Consider the following 20,769-nt stretch of genomic DNA (forward strand, 5'->3'; position numbering starts at 1 on the left):
ATTACAGTATTTACCAACATTAGCCTCTCCTCTAACCTAAACATTCCAACTGCTGTCTACCCAAAATACTGTCTCTCGTAGTCCCCAAATAAAGTCTCTTTTGCCTGTCACCGAATCAGCACCCCCACTATAGCTTGGTCCCAAATATACCACTGCCAGCTGTCTGCCAGTTCACCTGTTTTAGTGACTTTAAAGTACAAACTGTATTAGAAAATACTGTAATAGTGCTTTAAAATCACATAAATCCATCTGACAGCCAGCAACTGCACTTTAAAAGTCCTGATGGGCCAAAAGGGGCCAAAACCAGTCAGACGCCACAAGTTTACAGCCAGATTACTGTGGAAGAAGAACATGGAAGGGGTGGGGGGGGGGGGGGGGGGTGCGGTGTCATCTGACAAGCCCACAGAGGGCAGTGAATGGTCAGACCACATTATCCTTGGCCCCCTCATTATAACTGGCAGATTTTACCTCCTGGTGCCAACAGATCCTGGGCCTCCTTCATTGCAACCAGATCTCAGATCCTCCCTCCAAATGCTCCCAAATACCACAGCCCACTTCTAACTCCTGAATCCCAGAATGCCCTACCAATACATCTGGACCCAAATACCAGCCATAAAAATTTCCAGATCTTGATAACTGTGCCACTGATCAAAGTCCTCAGGACCCCTGTTCTATGGTTCACACATCCCTGAACCACCACGACTTCCACATCCCACATGGCCCCTCTGCAGTTCTCCCAGACATAGAGATCCTTCTTCCCAAAGCTCGCAAACACAACACCCCATCAATACTCCCAGATCACGGGATGCCCATTCCAATATTCCCATACCTTAGCCACCTTCTCCATGTTCTTTCACATGCCAAAGCTCCTACATACTGAAATCTTCTCCCACTACTCACACACACCAACATGAATCTTCTTCTCAGTGCTCCCAGATCCTGCAATTTCCCTCCCAGTTCTCCAACGTCATAGGATTCCCCCAGTGTACACTGCTTCCAACTCATTCTAGGATCATTCACTAGTAATTTTAGATCCCAACATTGCTGCTTTCAAATTGCAACACAACACTCCCACTACTCCCAAAATCCAGTGACACCCTACCATTCTTCCATAACATGCAAACACCCTCCCTCCGCAACCACAGAATCCACTCCAACAGCTCCCAATGCACACAGATTCCAACACTGCTCCATTCTTTCAATATCCCATCACCCCTTGCTAGTGCTTCCAGACTCTAAGACCATCATTTCAACAACCAAACCATGTGACTACCTCCAATCACCAATTACTGCTACAAGCCTCAGCCTTAGTTCTTAGATTTGGCTCAGTGACAGCACTTTTGCTGCTAAATCAGAAATGTGTGTTCAAGCCAAACTCCTGTGACTTAAGCAATAATCCAGGTTGACACTTCAGCCATCTCTTGGATGGGACGTTGAAACAAGGCCCCATCAGCTCTTTCAGATGGAAGCAAAATATCTTATGCCACTATTTGAAGAGCAGGGGAGTCATTGATATTTATGGGACCTTGCTGTAGCTTCTATTTTTCTATACATTACCAACAGTGACCACACTTTAAAAGTACCTCTTTGGCTGTGAAGCGCTATGTCAATAGAAATAACTTTTTTTCCCTTTTTAGCTTCAAATTAAGATTGAGTTAGTAAGCAATGAAGGAACTTTAGGAAATGGCAAAAACATCTCACCTCACATTTTAGTTTTGAAAATGGCCTACAGAATGCTTTAAAAAAGGGGGAATGGAAGGAAGCTGAAACACAACTTGTAAAGTGGCAAACCTAATCTCTAGCCAACTGGGGAGGATCCTTCTCTAGGAAAGGCTTGTCATATAATTAGTAACACAGCGCAAATCTGGTATGAGACTCAACTTTTTCTATACTGTATTCTCACAAATAAGCAAAATTAAAATCCTAAGACACTTAAATACTAGAACTTCTAGCCATTTCCAACGTCAAATGCATAAGAGAACCTGAGCCACACAAATTAATATATTAGTATTGAAGTGTTCATTTTATTTACACCATTTTACAAGTGAGTAGTTGAATTTTTGGATCATAATGTATTGATATATTTAAATTCAGAAAATGATAATGAGCAATACTTACAATAAATTGTGTACACAGGTACAGAATAGTAATCATGATAATTAAATATTTTGTTCTCTATCAGTAAATCTCCTGGGGTGTTGCTCATAGTGAATTACAGGATACATCGATTTATAAGTACAGGAATGTTATACCATGTAAAACACAACGAGATGTGTGCCCCATTAAGGCTTGAAGTTATAGTTGCTCTGGATTTTAAAATGAAAAGTGTTATTAATAGTTTCCCACCAGGGAAAAGCTTGGTGGGAAAATAGAGGTCAAGATAAATGATCAACAGCTGGAATAGGTAAGTACCTGGTGAGGATCTTGTTAGAAGATGGTTACTGCTATAAAGAAATCAGAACTAGAATAGCAAAGACAAAGAATGCATTCTCTAAACATAACAAATTGCTCAATATAGGAATGAGTAGGGATCTTAAGATTTATCAAGAGTGTGATTTGGAGTGTCTCATTGTACGGGGCTGAAACGTGGACCTTGAGAAAAGTGGACATCCAAAGACTAGAGTTGTGAAATGTGATTCTGGAGAAGGGTGGAGTGGGTCACTTGGAGAGAACACAACAGCAATGAAGATCTCAGGATGGTGAAGGAGGATAGATCATTAGTGAATATCATCAAGAAAAGGCAACTAGGTTGGATTGGCCATCTTATAAGGCATGTGAACTTGCTGGAGGAGGTGTTTGAAGGAAGATTAGATGGATGTAGATCAAGAGGGAGAAAGAGAATGATGATGTTAGACAACTTGAAATTGAAAATGGGAGGCTCCCACGAGCAACTGAAGAGGAACGCCCAAGATTGTGAGGCGTGGAGAAATGAGCAGAGGACCTGCCCTTAGGCAGATCACTATAACATTAATAGTTGTTGTAACTTCAGATCTTAATTATAGCTCCCATTTTCTCTTCAGCAGAAAGTACTGGCAACATGGCATGGGTGTTGCCAGAATTTCCAGGAAGGTAGTGTTGAGTGGTTGGTTCGTGTCTGCTCCTTTAACATGATCCGCTTTGATCTGGAATTTAGTCTGCTTTGTCAGTTTTTTGTGCTTCCATTTCTACCCACTTTACCCTTCACTATCTCATTTATTCACATGTTCAGTGCCTTATAAACATCTTTAATTTCCCTCATTATTGTCTCAAGCTAGTGTCTGCCATTTAACCAACTTCTGTAATCTGTTCAAGCACTTTACAGGTTATTGCACAAGAAAAGAAACATGTATGTATTTGTTTACCACCACCTTCTAGCTATGTTCTGTCCCTTTTTAGAAGTCCAGCATCTTTTGCAGAGACAAGAGCAGCAGCAGTCAAGTGGTGAGTGGGAGTGACACGAAGAGGGGAGCAGCCCGTAACATGATGATTGAAATCTGGAGGCTTTACTGTGGGCAAACAGTGAATGATTGTTTCCACTGCTGGGTGAGAGGGAGCAAGGTTATGGAGACCAAGGATTCTCACTGCAAGAACTGAGTGGGACAGGGAGAAGGAAGGTTTCTGCACTGAGAGTAATTAGATCATTGGATGCTTTATCACAAGTAGCTAGTGAGGGACAGACTTAGTTCAGAGTTGGCACTTTCACACAGAACCTGAGTCCACACCAGAGTCAGAGCAGATAGGGAGAGATGGAGCCTGTTAATAACATCAACCAGGGAGCCTAATTGCAATGCAGGGAGATTTTGGCTGTAGTTACAGGGTGAACATCAGCAGATTATAGGATTACTATTAGTTAAAGAAAGGATATAAGAGCATCACACCTATCATCAGTTTCATATAGACTATAGATGAGTTAATGTATGACTGTTACTTAGGAGGAGAATCTGACTGTTACCAGTATTATTATTAACCATTGGTACAATTTCAGTGAATTACTATTAGTTACTGGTAGAATCAAAGTTCCTTCCACCTCTGGTTTCCCTCCACGACTCTCTCCTCCATCTTCGGTTCCACTGTCCCAATGCATAGTTTTTCCCTTCTTCACCTACTCGTGGATGGTCTCCCACTCACAGCCTGATCTTACATTGGAAGCTCCAACTGCTGTAGCTCACACCACGATGGGAGAGCAAGTGAGCAGCCATACCACAGCCACAGTCCCATTCTCAAGCTCCACTCACAGGGAACAGACACCCCGCACCTGATGTCTCTGTCTCAACTGTCGGCTCCTTGCTTGGGACCTCGCAGCATCCATAGCCAGAGCCCGAGCATAAGCTTCAATCAGCAGTAACGGCAACACAAGCTGCACTGAAGCAACACACCAAGGCTCCTCAGACAGCACGTTCCAAATCCACGACCACTACCACCTAGAAGGACAAGGGCAGCAGATGCACGGGAACACCACCACCTGCAAGTTCTCCTCCAAGCCACGCACCATCCTGACTTGGAACTATATCACCGTTCCTTCACTCTTGCTGGGTCAAAATCCTGGAACTCCCTTCTTAACAGCACTGTGGATGGACCTACACCCCAAGGACTGCAGCGGTTCAAGAAGGCAGCTCACCGCCACCTTCTCAAGGACAATTAGGGACGGGCAATAAATGCTGGCTGAGCCAGCGATGCCCACATCCCCCAAACTAATTTTTAAAAAGCTGAAAGAGGGTGTTTGAGGGGGAAACTGGCAAAGATTATTTTTCCAAATTATTTTTGAGTAAAACATTTGCAATCATTTTTGAAGAGCATCTCACCCCTCCATATATTCTTTTATTTTATTAAATGAATTGAATAACTTTTCCAAAAATATACGGTTAATAGATTTACTTTGTAATCGCTTGTGTACGTTAATCCTACTTAGTTTGCTTAGTAAGTCAAATAAGTCTTGGTTCTGAGTTGTTACCTTGTTAGGTTTATGTGTAAAGTTATTTTTAGAGTAGATCTTAAAATCACAAAGTTAGTATGCAGGTACAGCAAGTGAAGGGCAAATGGAATGTTGTCGTTTGTTGCAAGGGAAATGGAATATAAAAATAAGGAAGTGTGATGAAACCCCAACTGCCAAGAATGGGGCATATTAATTTAGTCATATGAATGCTAATTTTTAAACTCTTACCGGACTGAAAAAAGGCTGTACCTGCATTTTAAAAGGTCAGTGGCTGGAAACATTTGTATTCTAAGAGATAGTTGCCCGGAGAAGACAATGGAACTGTTCCCTGATTCAATTAACCCAAATGGATTTTGATCACCAGACATTGAATGTGTATTCTATTCCCCCCACCACGGGTGTCTGCTCAGATGAACAATCCACAAACCGCAGGAACAGTTGTCCCAAATAAGGGATTAGTCACATGACTAACCTGCTGGCCAACTTGGAGTTTTGAATTGTGCTCACAGAACAGTTTGAGTCAGACTGCAACTGAACTTGAAGGAAGACAGCATCTCCCTGTCTCGCTCTCTCTCCCCCTCACGCAAAGAAAGGGACCCATGGAAGAAATGAAGCCAAGGCAGAAAACCATCGACACAAGTTTGAAAGAGTGCACTGGGCCCCAACAAGACGGCAAGATATAACTGCAATCAAAGATTTTACATCAAACTCAAAAGACAGTAAATGAACTCCAGCTATTGCTTCAAACCTTTCCCGTTGATTCTTTCTCCTTTTCTGTCTCTATCTGCGTGTGTTTCACGCGTATGCATGCTAGTGTGGTCGCTTCGCATATTTTTAGTAGTTTTAACTGAATTACAGCTTTAATGTGAAAAACTTATACCTTTCTTATTTAAATCTAAGAAAACCTGTCTGGTTGATTTCTTTACCATTACAATTGGAGAGCGGTGAACAAGGATTCACTGAGGGGAAGCTAAACAGTGTTTTAAAAATTAAACCCTGTTATAGCCAAACCAGGAAAAAGCTGAGAGGGAACCCCGAGACCCCTTTCTCACCCAGTCATAACAGAAGTTTTGCTACAGTTTATAGGGCGTTGGTGAGACCACATCTGGGGTACTGTGTACAGTTTTGGTCTCCTTACTTAAATAAGGATATAATTGCATTAGAAACAGTTCGGAGAAGGTTCACTCAACTGATTCCTGGGATGAAGGTGTTATCTTATGAGGAAAGGTTGGACAGGTTGGGCCTTTATCCAATAGAGTTTAGAAGAATGAGAGGTGATCTTATTGAAACATATAAGATCTTGAGGGGACTTGACAGGGTGAATGCTGAGAGGCTGTTTCCCCTTATGACAGAGACAAAGGGACAGAATTTAAAAATAAGTGGTCTTCCATTTAAGATGGAGATGAGGAGAAATTTTTTCTCTCAGAGGGTCGTTAAGCTGTGGAATTCCCTTCCCCAGAGAGCAGTGGAGGCAGGGTCATTGAATATTTTTAAGGTTGAGTTATTTAGATTCTTGATTGACAAGGAAGTCAAGGGTATAGGGGGTAGACAGGAAAGTAGAGATGAGGCCACAATCAGATCAGTCATGACTTTATCAAATGGCGCAGCAGACTTGAGAGGCCGAATGGTCTTCTTCTTCTTCTTTGGCCTCCTTGTCTTGAGCGACAATGGGTAAGCGCCTAGAGGTGGTCAGTGGTTTGTGGAGCAGCACCTGGAGTGGCTATAAAGGCCAAGTCTAGAGTGACAGACTCTTCAACAGGCACTGCAGATAAAATAAAAACAAGAAATGCTGGAACCACTCAGCAGGTCTGGCAGCATCTGTGGAAAGAGAAGCAGAGTTAACCATCCGAAGAAGGGTCACTGATAACAGTGACGAGCTCGCTGTACAATGTGTCTTTGGGGATCCTGCCCTCTTCCACGTGGCTCACATGGCCAAGCCATCTCAAGCACCACTGGCTCAGTCGGGTGTATATGCTGGGGATGTTGGCCGCCTCAAGGACATCTGCATTGGAGATACGGTCCTGCCACCTGATGCCAAGGATTCTCCGGCGGCAGCGAAGATGGAATGAGTTGGCTGACATACGTTGTCCAGGCCTCGCTGCCATAGAGCAATGTACTGAGGACACAGGCTTGAAACACTCAGACTTTTGTGTTCCGTGTCAGTGCGCCATTTTCCCACACACCCTCTTGGCTAGTCTGGACACAGCAGCGGACGCCTTTCCCATGCGCTTGTTGATTTCTGCATCGAGAGACAAGTTACTGGTGATAGTTGAGCCTATGTAGGTGAACTCTTGAACCACTTCCAGAGCATGGTCGCCGATATTGATGAATGGAGCATTTCTGACATCCTGTCCCATGATGTTTGTTTTCTTGAGGCTGATGGTTAGGCCAAGTTCGTTGCAGGCAGCCGCAATCCTGTCGATGAGTCTCTGCAGACACTCTTCCGTGTGGGATGTTAATGCAGCATCGTCAACAAACAGGAGTTCCCTGTTGAGGGCTTCCCATACTTTGGTCTTCGCTCTAAGACGGGCAAGGTTGAACAAGCTGCCATCTGATCTTGTGTGGAGCAGAATTCCTTCTTCTGAAGACTTGAACGCATGTGAGAGCAGCAGCGAGATGTCCAGCTCCTAATTCCTATGTTCATAAAAATCAGGATCCCACAGTACAGTACATCAGAGTAGCGATACACTATGCTCCTAGGTACTTCCCTTTTCTGTTTGATTTGGAGGAGTATAACATAAAGGTGAGTTTACAAAATAAGACCATCCACAACAAACTGAGCTAAAGTAACTTGGGTTTAGTAGTCCAATAAACAGACTCTTTGAAACAGAATCCAGAAAGTGGGAGAAATGGAGGCAGAAACCGCAACAAATAATTAATATACTAAATGCTGGAATTGCATTCTATAGTTTGAAAGAGAAATATTGATTTATCTGATTTTGTTACAACTACACAATTATTACAAATTGTTCTGATGATAGGTTATCAACCTGAAACTTTGGGCTGAATTTTTCCCACCCGCCCTGGGTCCTGTCGTTGGGCCCAGAAGCAGAGGCCATTGCGCGCAGGTGGGGGACGGCCGGGTGAATCAAACTACATCGGTATCAGCCAATTAACTGCAGGCAGGTGTGACAGCCAGCATCCTCAGCGGCAACTGGAGAGGCAAGAGGTTCCAGCCACAGCAGAAGCACTAAGGATGGCTGAGCAGTGTCCAAGGGTGGCCCTAATGTTTGGTGATGCCTCCCTGCTGGCTGTCCACCAGGCTATGTGGGCACAGGGGGAGGTCCTCTTCCCTCAGGATGGGAGGAGGAGATTGTCCTCCCAAACCAAGCAAGCCTGGCTGGAGATTGCAGAGGATGTCAATAGCCATGAGGTCATCCCCCTGCACCTATCTCCAATGCTGGAACAGGGTGAATGACCTCTTGCACTCTGCTAAGGCGAGTTCAGAACATAGCGCGAAACCTTCAGGCTTACAAGCGTTAAGGGGTTCAAGTGAGATTGCCAACAAAGATTTGCCCACTGTCAATGACCAGGCAGCAGCATTGGCTGTCAGAGGCATAGCAATCTTGCTGTGAAGGACTCCAGTCGAACACAGCTGACAACTGTGCTGAGGCTGCTGAGTGGCAGCATGCAGGAAACATGCCAGTGCCACCATCGTGTCTAGGTATGCTGCCACCTGCTCAGGCGTTATGCATGTCTACGCCAGGCATCTATGCTCTTTCTCTGTGCTTGCAGGAGAAAACCACGCATAACTCCCGAGAAAGGGCAAAGACGGATGGAAGCGTCCCCTTTCTGCAGATCCTGATGCCGATGGATGGCGATGTGCCAGAGAAGCTGACAGCAGCTGTGACAGCCCAGGACACCGACACACAGAAGACTTTTTATTATTCATTTGTGGGATGTGAGCGTCGCTGGCTAGGCCAGCATTTATTACCCATCCCTAATTGCCCTTGAACTGAGTGGGTTGCTAGGCCATCTCAGAGGGCATTTTAAGAGTCAACCACCTTGCTGGAGTCATATGTAGGCCAGATCAGGTAAGGATGGCATATTTCACTCCTTTGGTAAATTTCGTTCCTTAAAGGACATTAGTGAACCAGATGGGATTTTACAACATTCACCAATGGTTTCATGGTTACCATCCGGCTAGCTTTTACTTCCAGATTTATTAATTGAATTCAAATATCACCATTTGCCATGGTGGGATTCGAACCCATGTCCCCAGAGCATTAGCCTGGGCTCTGGATTACTAGTATTGTGACATTACCACTACACCAACACCTCCCCAAGGACTGCAGAAAGCTGGGGCGATGCTGAGCCGCAGATTGATGACATGCCTCTGGAGTCATCTGCAAGGCGCCAGCTACTGGATCTGCAGTGTGAGGTCAGGGAACATTTGGCGGAGCTGCCAGAGTCTATACACACCCTGGCATGGACAGTGAAGGAGTCCATTCAGGCCATGAGTGGAGCTTCAGAGCTTGGCGGCTCTGAGGGACAGTCAAATTCAGCAGGTCACTCAGTGGATGCAGAAGACCCGCTTGGATCGGCATGCCATCGCTATAGAATCATAGAAGGTTTAAGGCACAGAAAGAGGCCACTTGGCCCATCGTGTCTGTGCCGGCCGAAAAATGATCCACCTATTCTAATCCCACCTTCCAACATTTGATCTGTAGCCCTGAAGATTACGGCACTCGAGGTGCATATCCAGACTCCTTTTGAATAAGTTAACGGTCTCTGCCTCAACTAGCCTTTCAAGCAGTGAGTTCCAGACCCCACCACCCTCTGGGTGAAAAAGGTTTTCCTCATCTCCCCTCTAATTTTTCTACCAATCACTTTAAATCTATCCCCCCTCATCACTGACCTCTCTGCTATGGTGAATAGACCCTTCATCTCCACTCTATCCAGGCCCCTCAAAATTTTGTACATTTCAATCAGATCTCCCCTCAGCCTTCTCTGTTCCAAGGAGAACAACCCCAGCCTACCCAATCTTTCCTCATAACTGCATTTTTCCAGTCCTGGCAACATCCTTGTAAATCTCCTCTGTACCCTCTCTAGTACAATTACATCCTTGCTGTAATGAGGTGACCAGAACTGCACACAGTACTCAGGTTGTGGCCTAACTAATGATTTATACAGTTCCAGCATAACCTCCCTGCTCTTATATTCTATACCTTGGCTAATAAAGGAAAGGATTCCATATGCCTTCTTCACCACCTTATCAACCTGTCCTGCTACCTTCAGGGATCTATGGACATTCACTCCAAAGTCCCTCACTTACTCTACACTTCTCAGTATTTTCCCATTAATCGTGCATTCCTTTGCCTTGTTTGACTTCCCCAAATGCATCATCTCACACTTCTCCAGATTGAATTCCATTTGCCACTTGTCTGCCCATCTGATCAGACCATAAATATCTTCTTGCAGCCTACAGCTATCCTCTTCGCTATCTACCACATGGTCAATCTTTGTGTCGTCTGCAAACTTCTTGATCATGCCCCCTACCTCTATGTCCAAATCGTTAATACATACCACAAAAAACAGGGGACCCAGTACTGAGCCCTGCGGAATGCCACTGGAAACAGCTCTCCAGTCGTTAAAACACACGTCAACAATTACCCTTTGTTTCCTGCCACTGAACCAATTTTGTATCCACCTTTCTGCATTTCCCTGGATCCCATGGGATTTTATTTTTTTAACCAGTCTGCCATGTGGGACCTTGTCAAAAGCCTTGCTAAAATCCGTGTAGACCACATCAACTGCACTACCTTCATCTATCTTCCTTGTTACTTCAAAAAGTTCGATCAAATTGGTCAAACAAGATCTTCCCTTAACAAATCCATGCTGACTATCCTTGATTAACCTGTGCCTTTCTAAGTGATAGTTTATCCTGTCTCTCAGAATAGATTCCAATAATTTGCCCACTTCTGAGGTTAGACTGACTGGCTTGTAATTATTCAGTCTATCCTTTGCTCCCTTTTTAAACAGAGGTACAATTCTCCAATCCTCCAGCACAACACCTGTATCCAGTGAAGACTGGAAAATGATGGTCAGACTCTCTGCTATTTTCTCTCTTGCTTCTTTTTAACAGCCTAGGATACATTTCATCTAGCCCTGGTGATTTATCAACTTTCAAGGATACTAATCCCATTAATACTTCCTCTCTCCCTATGTTTATCACATCCAATACTTCACACTCTTCCTCCTTAACTACAATATCTACATTGTCCGCCTCTTTTGTGAAGTCAGATGCAAGGTATTCATTAAGAACCATATCAACATCTTCTGCCCCTACACATCTCACAAGAAATAGGAGAAGTAGACCATATGTCCCAGTGAGCCTGCTCCGCCATTCAATACAATCATGGTTGATCTTGGGTTTCAATTCCACTTTCTGCCCACTCCCCATACCCCTTGATTCCCTGCGAGACCAAAAATCTATCTATCCCAGCCTTAAATGTATTCAACTACAGAGCATCTACAACCCACTGGGGTAGAGAATTCCAAAGATTCACAACCCTTTGCATGCAGTAGTTTCTCCTCATCTCAGTCCTGAATGATTGACCCCTTATCCTGAGACTGTGCCCCCGTGTTGTAGATTCCCTGATCAGTGGGAACAATAGCTCAGCTTCTACCCTGTCAAGCCCTTTCAGAATCTTGTATGTCTCAATCAGATCACCCCTCATTCTTCTAAACTCCAGAGAGTATCAGCCCAATTTACTCAGCCTCTCATCACAGGCCAACCCCCTCATCCCAGGGACCAATTTAGTAAACCTTCACTGCACCGCCTCCAGTGCAAGTATATCCATTCTTAAATGTGGAGAACAAAACTGCACACAGTATTCCAGGTGCAGTCTCACCAAAGCCCTGTGCAATTTTAGTAAAACTGCTTTCTTCCTGTACTCCAATCCCCTTGCAATAAAGGCCAACATGCCATTTGCCTTCCTAATAGCCTGCTGCACCTGCATGTTAACTTGCATGTTAACTATGAAGAGAGGTTGGGTAGGCTTGGGTTGTTTTCGCTGGAGCAGAGAAGACTGAGGGGTGACCTGATCGAGGTGTACAAGATTATGAGGGGCATGGACAGGGTGGATAGGGAGCAGCTGTTCCCCTTAGTTGAAGGGTCAGTTATGAGGTGTCACAAGTTTAAGGTGAGGGGTGGGAGGTTTAAGAGGGATTTGAGGAAGAACTTTTTTACCCAGAGGGTGGTGACGGTCTGGAAAGCCCTGCCTGGGAGGGTGGTAGAGGCGGGTTGCCTCACATCCTTTAAAAAGTACCTGGATGAGCACTTGGCACGTCATAACATTCAAGGCTGTGGGCCAAGTGCTGGCAAATGGGATAAGGTAGACAGGTCAGGTGTCTTTAATGCATCGGTGCAGACTCAATGGGCTGAAGGGCCTCTTCTGCACTGTATTATTCTGTGATTCTCCAGGGGCCCTTCCTGACCTGCTCCCGCCTCCGCTGCTACTTTACGCAGGGTGGCGAAAAACAGCCCGCCCGCCCCAGGCCAATCAAGGCCCTTAAGTGGCCATTTAACGGCCACTTAAGGGCCTTCGCCCGCCTCTATGCGGATTTTACTTGTGGCAAGCAAGTGTCCTAGACCCGAGAGAAGCCGCCTAACAAAAGCAGGCGGCTCTCGAACGTTTCGGGGGGCCCTCATGATCGGGCACCCTTTGCCCGATGGAGGGCCGCCCGCAACTAACCTAACCACCCCCAACATGCCCCCCCGTCCCCCCAACCGACCACACCGGGGGTAATTGGTTGGATCCGGCGAGGCAACCAAAACTCACCTGCCTTCCAGGCTCCCCGGCATCTTTACTTCTAGCTGGGCTGTAGTTCCAGCAGTAGCCACCGCTCCCAGTGGCACTGCTGGGTCGAGGAGATGCCGGCCCGCTGATTGGCCAGCAGCTCTATTAGGTGGGACTTCCTACCTCAAGCAGGTGGAAGACCCGCCTCAGAACAGTCAAAGCCTGGGGACCCCCAAAATACGGGTCGGATCCCCAGGCGAGGCGGAAGCAGGTTCGCCACCAACTTTTCAGTCAGTGGCCGGCTCCTGTCCACCTATGGTTAAATCCTGGCTATAGTCTTAAAACACTTTTGTGTAGTTAGGAAGTGCACCATTAAGTGCAACCTTCACTGTCCTGCTAGCTTTAGAGGTATTGACCAACATCTGTGCTCACAGCTTCCTGCTAACTCAGCCTTTCCTTAAAAATTAAATAATGTGAATTTCAACTTGAAATTGACAGTTATACAGCCTCATTTGGGACATAGAAGGCGACTAATCAACTTGCAAGAGAGGCAATACCTCCATACGTAAAAAAAACTAGTTATGCTGTGTTGAAACAGTATAAATATTGGAACCACATAGTGGATCTTTAGAATCATTGGATTCATTCCAGCCATGGTAAAGGTACGAGCTACCTGGTGTGGTGACTATTGTTCTCCCCTTAATTGAGATAGAGGTGTCTCGCTAAACTCTGTAGCTTTCTACTCGGGGATTTAAGGTAAATGCTGCTTTAAATTTTGATGGAGATCTTAAAATATTTTACTGTAACATTATTTAGACTTAAAAGTTGGATTCTGTACGAGCAATAAAATTTCTTTTTTTTCCTAGAACTATTAACATTGCGATTGTTTTACCCAAAATGTGAATTGTATGTTCGGTTCCTTAATAAACTTTTATATAATTTAGAAAATATATTGCTCATACAATCTTCTGTATCTCAACTCGAGAACCCATCGCTGTACCTTCTTTAATGGGTAGGTACATTATTGAGGAGAAATTCTCAGACCCTTATAATATCAGGGTTGTTATAGTCTGGCTAAAACTTGTTAAAAAGACTATCTGGAAGATAGTAATATCCTCTGCTGATTCCTTTCCTTTGGGGAGAATTAGATTAGTTCTTCAGATTCATTCAGGCATCTGTGAGATCTCTCTTCCTCAACCTTAAGTGACAGTGATCATCTGGGGAGTAAGCCTGATGCGGGATGGTCCCAAAAAGGGACTAGGATTATAATCCACTTCATGAAGTGCCTGGTTGTGTACAGCACAGCACACCACAACAATACAGGAGATCCTGTCAAGGGTGTACTGAAGGGCTCTACCAGATCTATCCAGACACCTGAACCGCATCTTTGCAAAACCTGCTTGATGGTCACCCTAGTTGATCCATGGCATGCATTGCACTTCTCCACTTCAGTGCTTGGCCTCCTCATAGGCGTCATTAGCCACTTCTTCAGTGGGTAGCCCTCGTCACCTAGTAGCCATCCTTAAACAGTTGTGGGAGGTTTGAAGAGGTCCGACACCTGGGACTGGCGAAGAATGAAAGCGTCATGGCTGCTGCTGGGGAACCCAGGGCACTATTGAAGGATCCTTCTGCAGTGGTCACAGACCAGTTGGACATGGATGGAATGGAAGCCCTTCCTGTTCATAAAGGCTGCTGGCTGCACTGTGGGTGCCTTGAAGGCCTCAAATGTACAGTCGATGGCACCTTACACTGGGGGAATTCAGCAATGCCCACGAATCCTACAGCTCTCTGTTTGACTGTGGGATCAGTGTCGAAGAAGACAAAATGGCTGGCCTTCCTCAACATGACACTGGTGACCATCTTGAAGCATTGGCACTGGGAGACCCCACACATATCTCCGGAGGATCCCTGGAATGATCCTGAGGCATAAAAATTCAATGCCACGGTGATCTTCACGCCACTGGCATAGGGTGCTCACTGCTTCCCATGGGCCTGAGCTGGTCCTCCATCATGGCACACAGCTCTGACTGTCTCCCTGGAGAAGTGGAGTCTTCGGAGACACTGCTTCTCCGACCTCTTCAGGTAATTGAGCCTGGTGCGGTAGGCCCTCTCTGGTGGGTAGGCCCTTCTGTGGACAAGAGACTGGTGTCGTCCCCCCTATGCCCGCCTCCTGCGCCCCCTCCCGAGGGTGAGACTCTTGTTGGCCCACAGGTTGCTGCTGCCTCACTCTCTGTGGCTGCTGCTGCCTCCCACTCTGATGCTCCTCGTCATCGGAGGTCCCGAAGGCTGACTGGATGAAGCCCATAGCGGGTCTCTGCACAGAGGTTCCAAAGCCTCCTTCCCCAATATCCTCCACGACTCCCCAAGTCCCCACAGTCACTGGTGTGCCACTTAAAGGTTGGCACTTTGCCAGCCAACCCTTGATGCCCAAACTTATTTCTGATCTGCTCCCGGGTGTTAATGGCAGTGTCCATGCTGTCCCACCCTTCCCTTGGTACAAAGCTCTCACTATCGATGGCTGGCATCTGAAGCCAGCCTTGATCTCCCACCCCCTCACTATCTCCATATAACTGGCAAGGCTCCAAAGACCCTTGATCCCCGTGCGCTCCTTATAAAATTCCATTTGTCCCCTAAACTTTTAGTCAATTGCCTGATTAACCAGCTTAATTACCTTGCTGCCGCATCAAAGCGTTTGTTCCTGCCACCTTCCTGGCCACCTTTCGGAAAATCTGGAACTGGCGTTAAGACATCGGACTTCCAGTCCGACGCCTTCCATCATTATTTTACCAGGTCCTGCCTCCTGACGTGCCTCTCACTCACTCAGAAAATTCAGCCCAACAACTCTGTTTTGCCCTCCACAGATGTTGCCCAACCTGTTGAGTGTTTTCTAGAATTTTCTATTTTTATTACACAACTATTATAATTTTATGACTGCAGTGTAGAGTTTAACAAGGGAACTGCTGAAAGTTGAGATTGGAGGGGGAGAATGTCCTGGTGGAATGGACTTTAATAATACAAATCCATAAATCTTGGAGAAGCAGATGTGTCCATGTCCAAATTCACTCATGTTTTCACTTCACTAATAGTGGTGATCAATCTAACAATTCAATGATTTAATTTTAAAAGTTATTTTGACTCAGTCAAATCCATATTGCCAATTCACTTGAGAAGAACAATTACTACCAGCTTCAGTACCCTTTTTACAAAAGATAATCTACCTTTCCTCAAAAACAAATATAATTGCTTTTTAAGCTCTGGTAATAGTCTGTGCTGTAACTTTTATACCTCTGTCTTGAAGTGTGCAGTTTGTAACCCATAACAGTTTCAGTGCCAATTAGGTAAATTATCAGAACATTCGCTTGAATTATGAAATTAATTTCATATTTTTCTTAGACATGAATGGAAAGCCCACACCATCAGGTAGCTGTGGTGAAGAATGCCACATTCCAAGATATTGTAAAGCACAGCACGGTGAGAAAAATGTAAGTACACCGAAAAGTTATGCATGACCATTTAAAAAGCAGCAATGAATGTTTCCTAATGCTTGCCATATAAGAGGCATTATGATTGACCCTGAAATAATTGTCACCTACACCATTTTTTGAGGGATAAATTTTGTAGAACCGCATTCTAAAACCTGCAGAAAAAGTGGACCAGAAGCCAAAGTCCAATGCTCATCTGAAATTAGGCCGCAGGTCTGTTTTTAATAATTGTGGCAAGCTAACTCGCACCTTCAGTGGCAGCTCGCTAATTTCAGGAATCAAATTTGGGCCTGCTGCATTGCCAGTAATTCCTGAGTAGGGTGCAGGAGGACCAACTGCAGCCAGCAGCAGCCCGCAGTAATGCTGTGGAGCTAGGAGGAACCCTCCTGCTCCACAGAAGGGGTAGTAAAAAAAAATTTCTCAACTATTTCTTTAGCACCCTGCAGCCATGCCGATAAGGACTACTAGTTAGGCGGCTGTAGAACTGGAAAAACTACTGAACTTGCACCGCACATGCTCCACATAGATTTTCATGCTTTTTTTTAAAGAAGGGTCCTGAAACAGGCACAGGACCCCCTCATTGCATATTTAAAATAATCCAGCACTGGCAGACACCTAAAAACAGTGGTGGCAGCTAAGCACAAGACCTTGTGCCATGAAATTGGTGTACATTTTGTCCATTTTACATGCAAAGAACAAGTGAAACAAACACCAATTTATACCCCTGCATCTCCAAATAATTTTTCCTGAATGTGGATCACATCAAGTGCCAGAATCTCAGGTCAGGCCCACCATATTACATTAGTTTGACACTCCCCTGCACTAAATAGTCTGTCTCCATCTACCCTATCTCATCCCTGCATTTTAAACAGCGCTAACCTTGGAATATTCTCTGTTCTATTGAAAACAAGTCCAAGTCTGTCTTTGTATTAATATAAAAGCAAAATACTGCAGATGCTGGAAATCTGAAATAAAAACAGAAAGTGTTGGAAATACTCAGGAGGTCTGGCAGCATATATGGACAGAGAACAGAGTTAATGTTTGTTTGTTAACTCTGTTTCTCTCTCCACAGATGCTGCCAGGCCTACTGAGTGTTTCCAGCACTTTCTGTTTTTATTTCTCTCTATATATATCAGACAGCTTCGAAGTGAATCTGTGCTCCATCCTCCCTTTGCCTCAACAGCTGCTGTACTCCATGGCCCTAAACTGCTCACCATATTCCAAATGTGGGCAAAGTTTTAATCTAGATTCACTATTACTTCCAATTTTTATCTTTGTACTTCTTGCCCGAAGCTCAGCATTTCTTAACTGACCATATGGGTCCTGAGTCCCCCATGAAAAGTTCCGTAACTCAGTATTTTTGGAGCGCCCTCTTTCCATGAGAACCCTAAAGAAACTAGTGCCCTTTCCTGGGAACCAACCAACCCCTGGGCCTCATCCACTTGAGGTCTTGTGAACCTGTTTACACTGTTGATTCCAATAACCTTGCTTGTTGTACAACCTCATCACTCCTTGGATGGTAGAATCTGTGAGTTCCTGTCACCCTGCCCCTCCATACATTGCTTACAGGGCCCACCGGTATTGGAAAAGCTGGCACAGCTCTCAGAATATCAGAGGTTGATGTTGGAGGTCTGATTGAGCCAGGTGAGATGTTGATGTACTGCAAGGAGAGCATGGTATGAGTCTGCCTCACATCGCTTGTACCCGGACTCAGGCGGACCCAGCCTTCGGTTGTTAACACTAAAACTGAAGTGTTGCTGTGAAGGGGAAGCCTACTCCCCGGGGCTGGTGAGGTCGCACTCCAACCGATTACAGAAAATGATCACTCACCCTGGGCAAAGGAGACCTCTCCGACGTGTCCCATGACCTGAAAGAATAAGTCAACAGGTCAGACCCAAGATATCGGTGATGAACAGCAACGCCACGGCTTATCAAACCAATACTCACCTGCTCATGTCCTTCGCTGTGGCTGAAACCGTGCGGGAGAAAAGCGGAACGGGGCCGTGCAGGAACGAAGCGGCGGTGTTAATAGAGACCGCAGGCGACCTTCACTTCTCAGGAAACCATTTCAGTGGGGCCTGGCTTCAATCCGTGCCGCCCGGCTCTGCTTCTGCTGCTGCTCCGGCCCAGCCGCCCCTCAGAAGCCACACAAACCCTCTCCCTGGTAACCGCAGCGCCGTTTCCGGGGCAACCGCTGCGGATTACGTTCCAGTTTTTGTGTGCGAGCGAGCGATGGGAAAGGGTGGCTGAAAGTGCTTGGTGCTGCACATTGCTTCCGGCTTCAGTAACATCTTTGCACTTTGTGTTTTGTTAGCATGCAGCGTACAATTTGTACAAAATGTATCATTTTATAGGGCTGCCATATCTCAATCATTACTCAATTTGTTTACAAAATATTATTTAGTTCAATATATTTCACTCTAAACAAATAAACATAGCACTGCAATAAAAACAAAAAGTGCTGGCAATACTCAGCAGGTCTGGCAGCATCTGTGGAGAGAGAAGCAAAGTTAACGCTTCAGGTCTGTGACCTTTCATCTGCCCCCCCAGGGCCCCGAGGACATCCAGTGCCCCCTACGTCCCCTGCATACAAGTGACCCTATCCATTAAAACACAAACGCGCAGTAGAATGCATGAAGTGAACCAAGTGTCTGTGGGGGAACACTTGGGTAAGAACGATCGTTGTATCATAAGGTTTAGATTAGTAATGGAGAAGAGCAAGGAACAATCTAAAGTAGAACTTCTAAATTGGAAGAGGGCTAACTCCAATAAAGAGAGAAAGGCTTGTATTTATATAGCATCTTTCACGACCACTGGACATCTCAAAGTGCTTTTGCAGCCAATTAAGTACTTTTGAAGTGTAGTCATTATAGTAATGTAGGAAACACAACAGGCAGTATGCACACAGCAAACTCCCACAAACAGCAATGAGGTAATGGCCAAATAATCTGCTTTCTTGTGATGTTGATTGAGGGATAAATATTGGCCAGACACCAGGGATAACTCCCCTGCTCATCTTTGAAATAGTGCTATCGGATCTTTTACATCCAGCCGAGGAGGCAGTTGGGGCCCTCAGTTTCATATCTCATTCAGAAGACAACACCTCCAGGAGTGTAGTGCTCCCTCAGTAGCAGCTTTAATTTTTTTGTTGCTTAAGCCCTGGAATAAGACTTGAACTCAGAACCTTATAATACAGAAGTAAGAGCACTACCAACTAAGCCACAACTGACACTAATGCAGTAAAAGGAGATCTAGCCAGGATAAAGTGGAACCAATGATTAACAGGAAAATCTGTAACAGAATAATGGATGATCTTGAAGAAGGTGCAGGCTAGGAACATTCCAACAAGAGCGAAAGGTAAAAGAACAAAGCCAGGGCTCCTTGGATAATGAGAGAGACAGGGGATACGATGAAACAAAAAATAGGGTGTATGATGCATGTCAGGTGAATTCTTCCGACAAAGAGATAATATGAGAATAGAATGGCAGTTAACATAAAAGGGAACCCAAAAATCTTCTACTGACATGTGGGTAGTAAGAAGTGGAGCGGGGCCTATTAGGGACAAATAAGGTGATATATGTTTAGAGGAGAAGGGCAAGGCTAGAATACTTAATGAGTACTTTTCATTGGTGTTTACTAAGGAAGAGGATGTTGACAAACTATTGGTAGAAGTGGAGATGGTGGAGGTAATGGATGAGGTGAAAATTGATAGGCTAGATAGGCTGGCTATTGTCAGGCAAAACCCCGAACTGCCAAAAGTGAAGCACACATTATTTCGCCACATGAACATAAAACTTAAAATTGCCAGCCCCTGACTAGAAAGACATTTGAATAGTAATAGACAGTGTTGGACCAATGGGAACCCAGTCGTTGCTTCCCCAATACACAAAAGAAGTGATCAGACCTGTTTTGGTCATATGCCTGACTGTTGGAGTTTTTGAATTTGAACTTTCAACAGAGGATTTGAACTCAGAAAGCCATGTGCTCCTGGAACTGAAGCAGAACCTCTCCTGTCTGCCTGCTTCCATCTCCGTCCCACAGAACTGAATCTTGTGAAAACATGTGAACTTCAGAAAGAGAAAAGTCTCCTATGTGAACAAGGTTAAAGCAGAATACTGGCCCCAATGAAACGCAAGAATTACCTACAAAAGGACTATACTGTGAGTTCGAAGCACAGTAACAAGATATTGCCTCAAACTGTTCCACTTTATCTTTTCTCTTTTCTGTCCCTATCTGCATGTGCATATCGCGTGTGCATGCTAGCGTGGGCGCATCGTATATCTGTAGGCGTCAACCATATTCGAGTTTAAGTCTAAGGTTTAATAAATTTCACTTTAAACCTAAGGAAGCCTGTCTGTGCTCATTTCTTTGCCTTATTATTGGAAAGATGTGAACAAGGATTCACAAAGAGGGAGCTCAAAACACAGTGTGTTTAAAAGTTAAACCCTGATACAATATACCAGGTAAAGACAGCAAAAGGCCCCTAGACACATTTTTCACCTGGTCGTAACAGAAATTTGGGTGCTAGCGTCGGGAATTTTACCCACAGACAAATGAGTGAAATTGTAAGTGGGAACCCAAATTGTTCCCAATCAAAAAGAGCAAGGTTTTAATACAGGTTTTCTTGTGGTTA

At 44.9% G+C, this 20,769-nt stretch overlaps 1 protein-coding gene across 4 annotated transcripts in view; it reads right to left on the minus strand.

Moving 5' to 3' along the window:
• erich2 (glutamate-rich 2) overlaps positions 1–18,356 on the minus strand; it is a 232,441-nt gene extending 214,085 nt beyond the window's left edge. For all 4 annotated transcript variants that reach the window (XM_068035365.1, XM_068035364.1, XM_068035362.1 and 1 more), the window contains exons 1-2: positions 18,084–18,356; positions 17,967–18,003 (exon numbers count right to left, since the gene is read on the minus strand). In XM_068035365.1, the coding sequence (XP_067891466.1) occupies positions 17,967–18,000 (34 nt within the window). In that variant the 5' untranslated portion in view covers positions 18,001–18,003; positions 18,084–18,356. The remainder of the gene's footprint in view (positions 1–17,966; positions 18,004–18,083) is intronic.
• Between the last annotated feature and the right edge of the window lie 2,413 nt (positions 18,357–20,769).

This window comes from Heterodontus francisci, chromosome 7, assembly GCF_036365525.1.
Source record: "Heterodontus francisci isolate sHetFra1 chromosome 7, sHetFra1.hap1, whole genome shotgun sequence".
In the NCBI taxonomy this organism is placed as follows: domain Eukaryota; kingdom Metazoa; phylum Chordata; class Chondrichthyes; order Heterodontiformes; family Heterodontidae; genus Heterodontus; species Heterodontus francisci.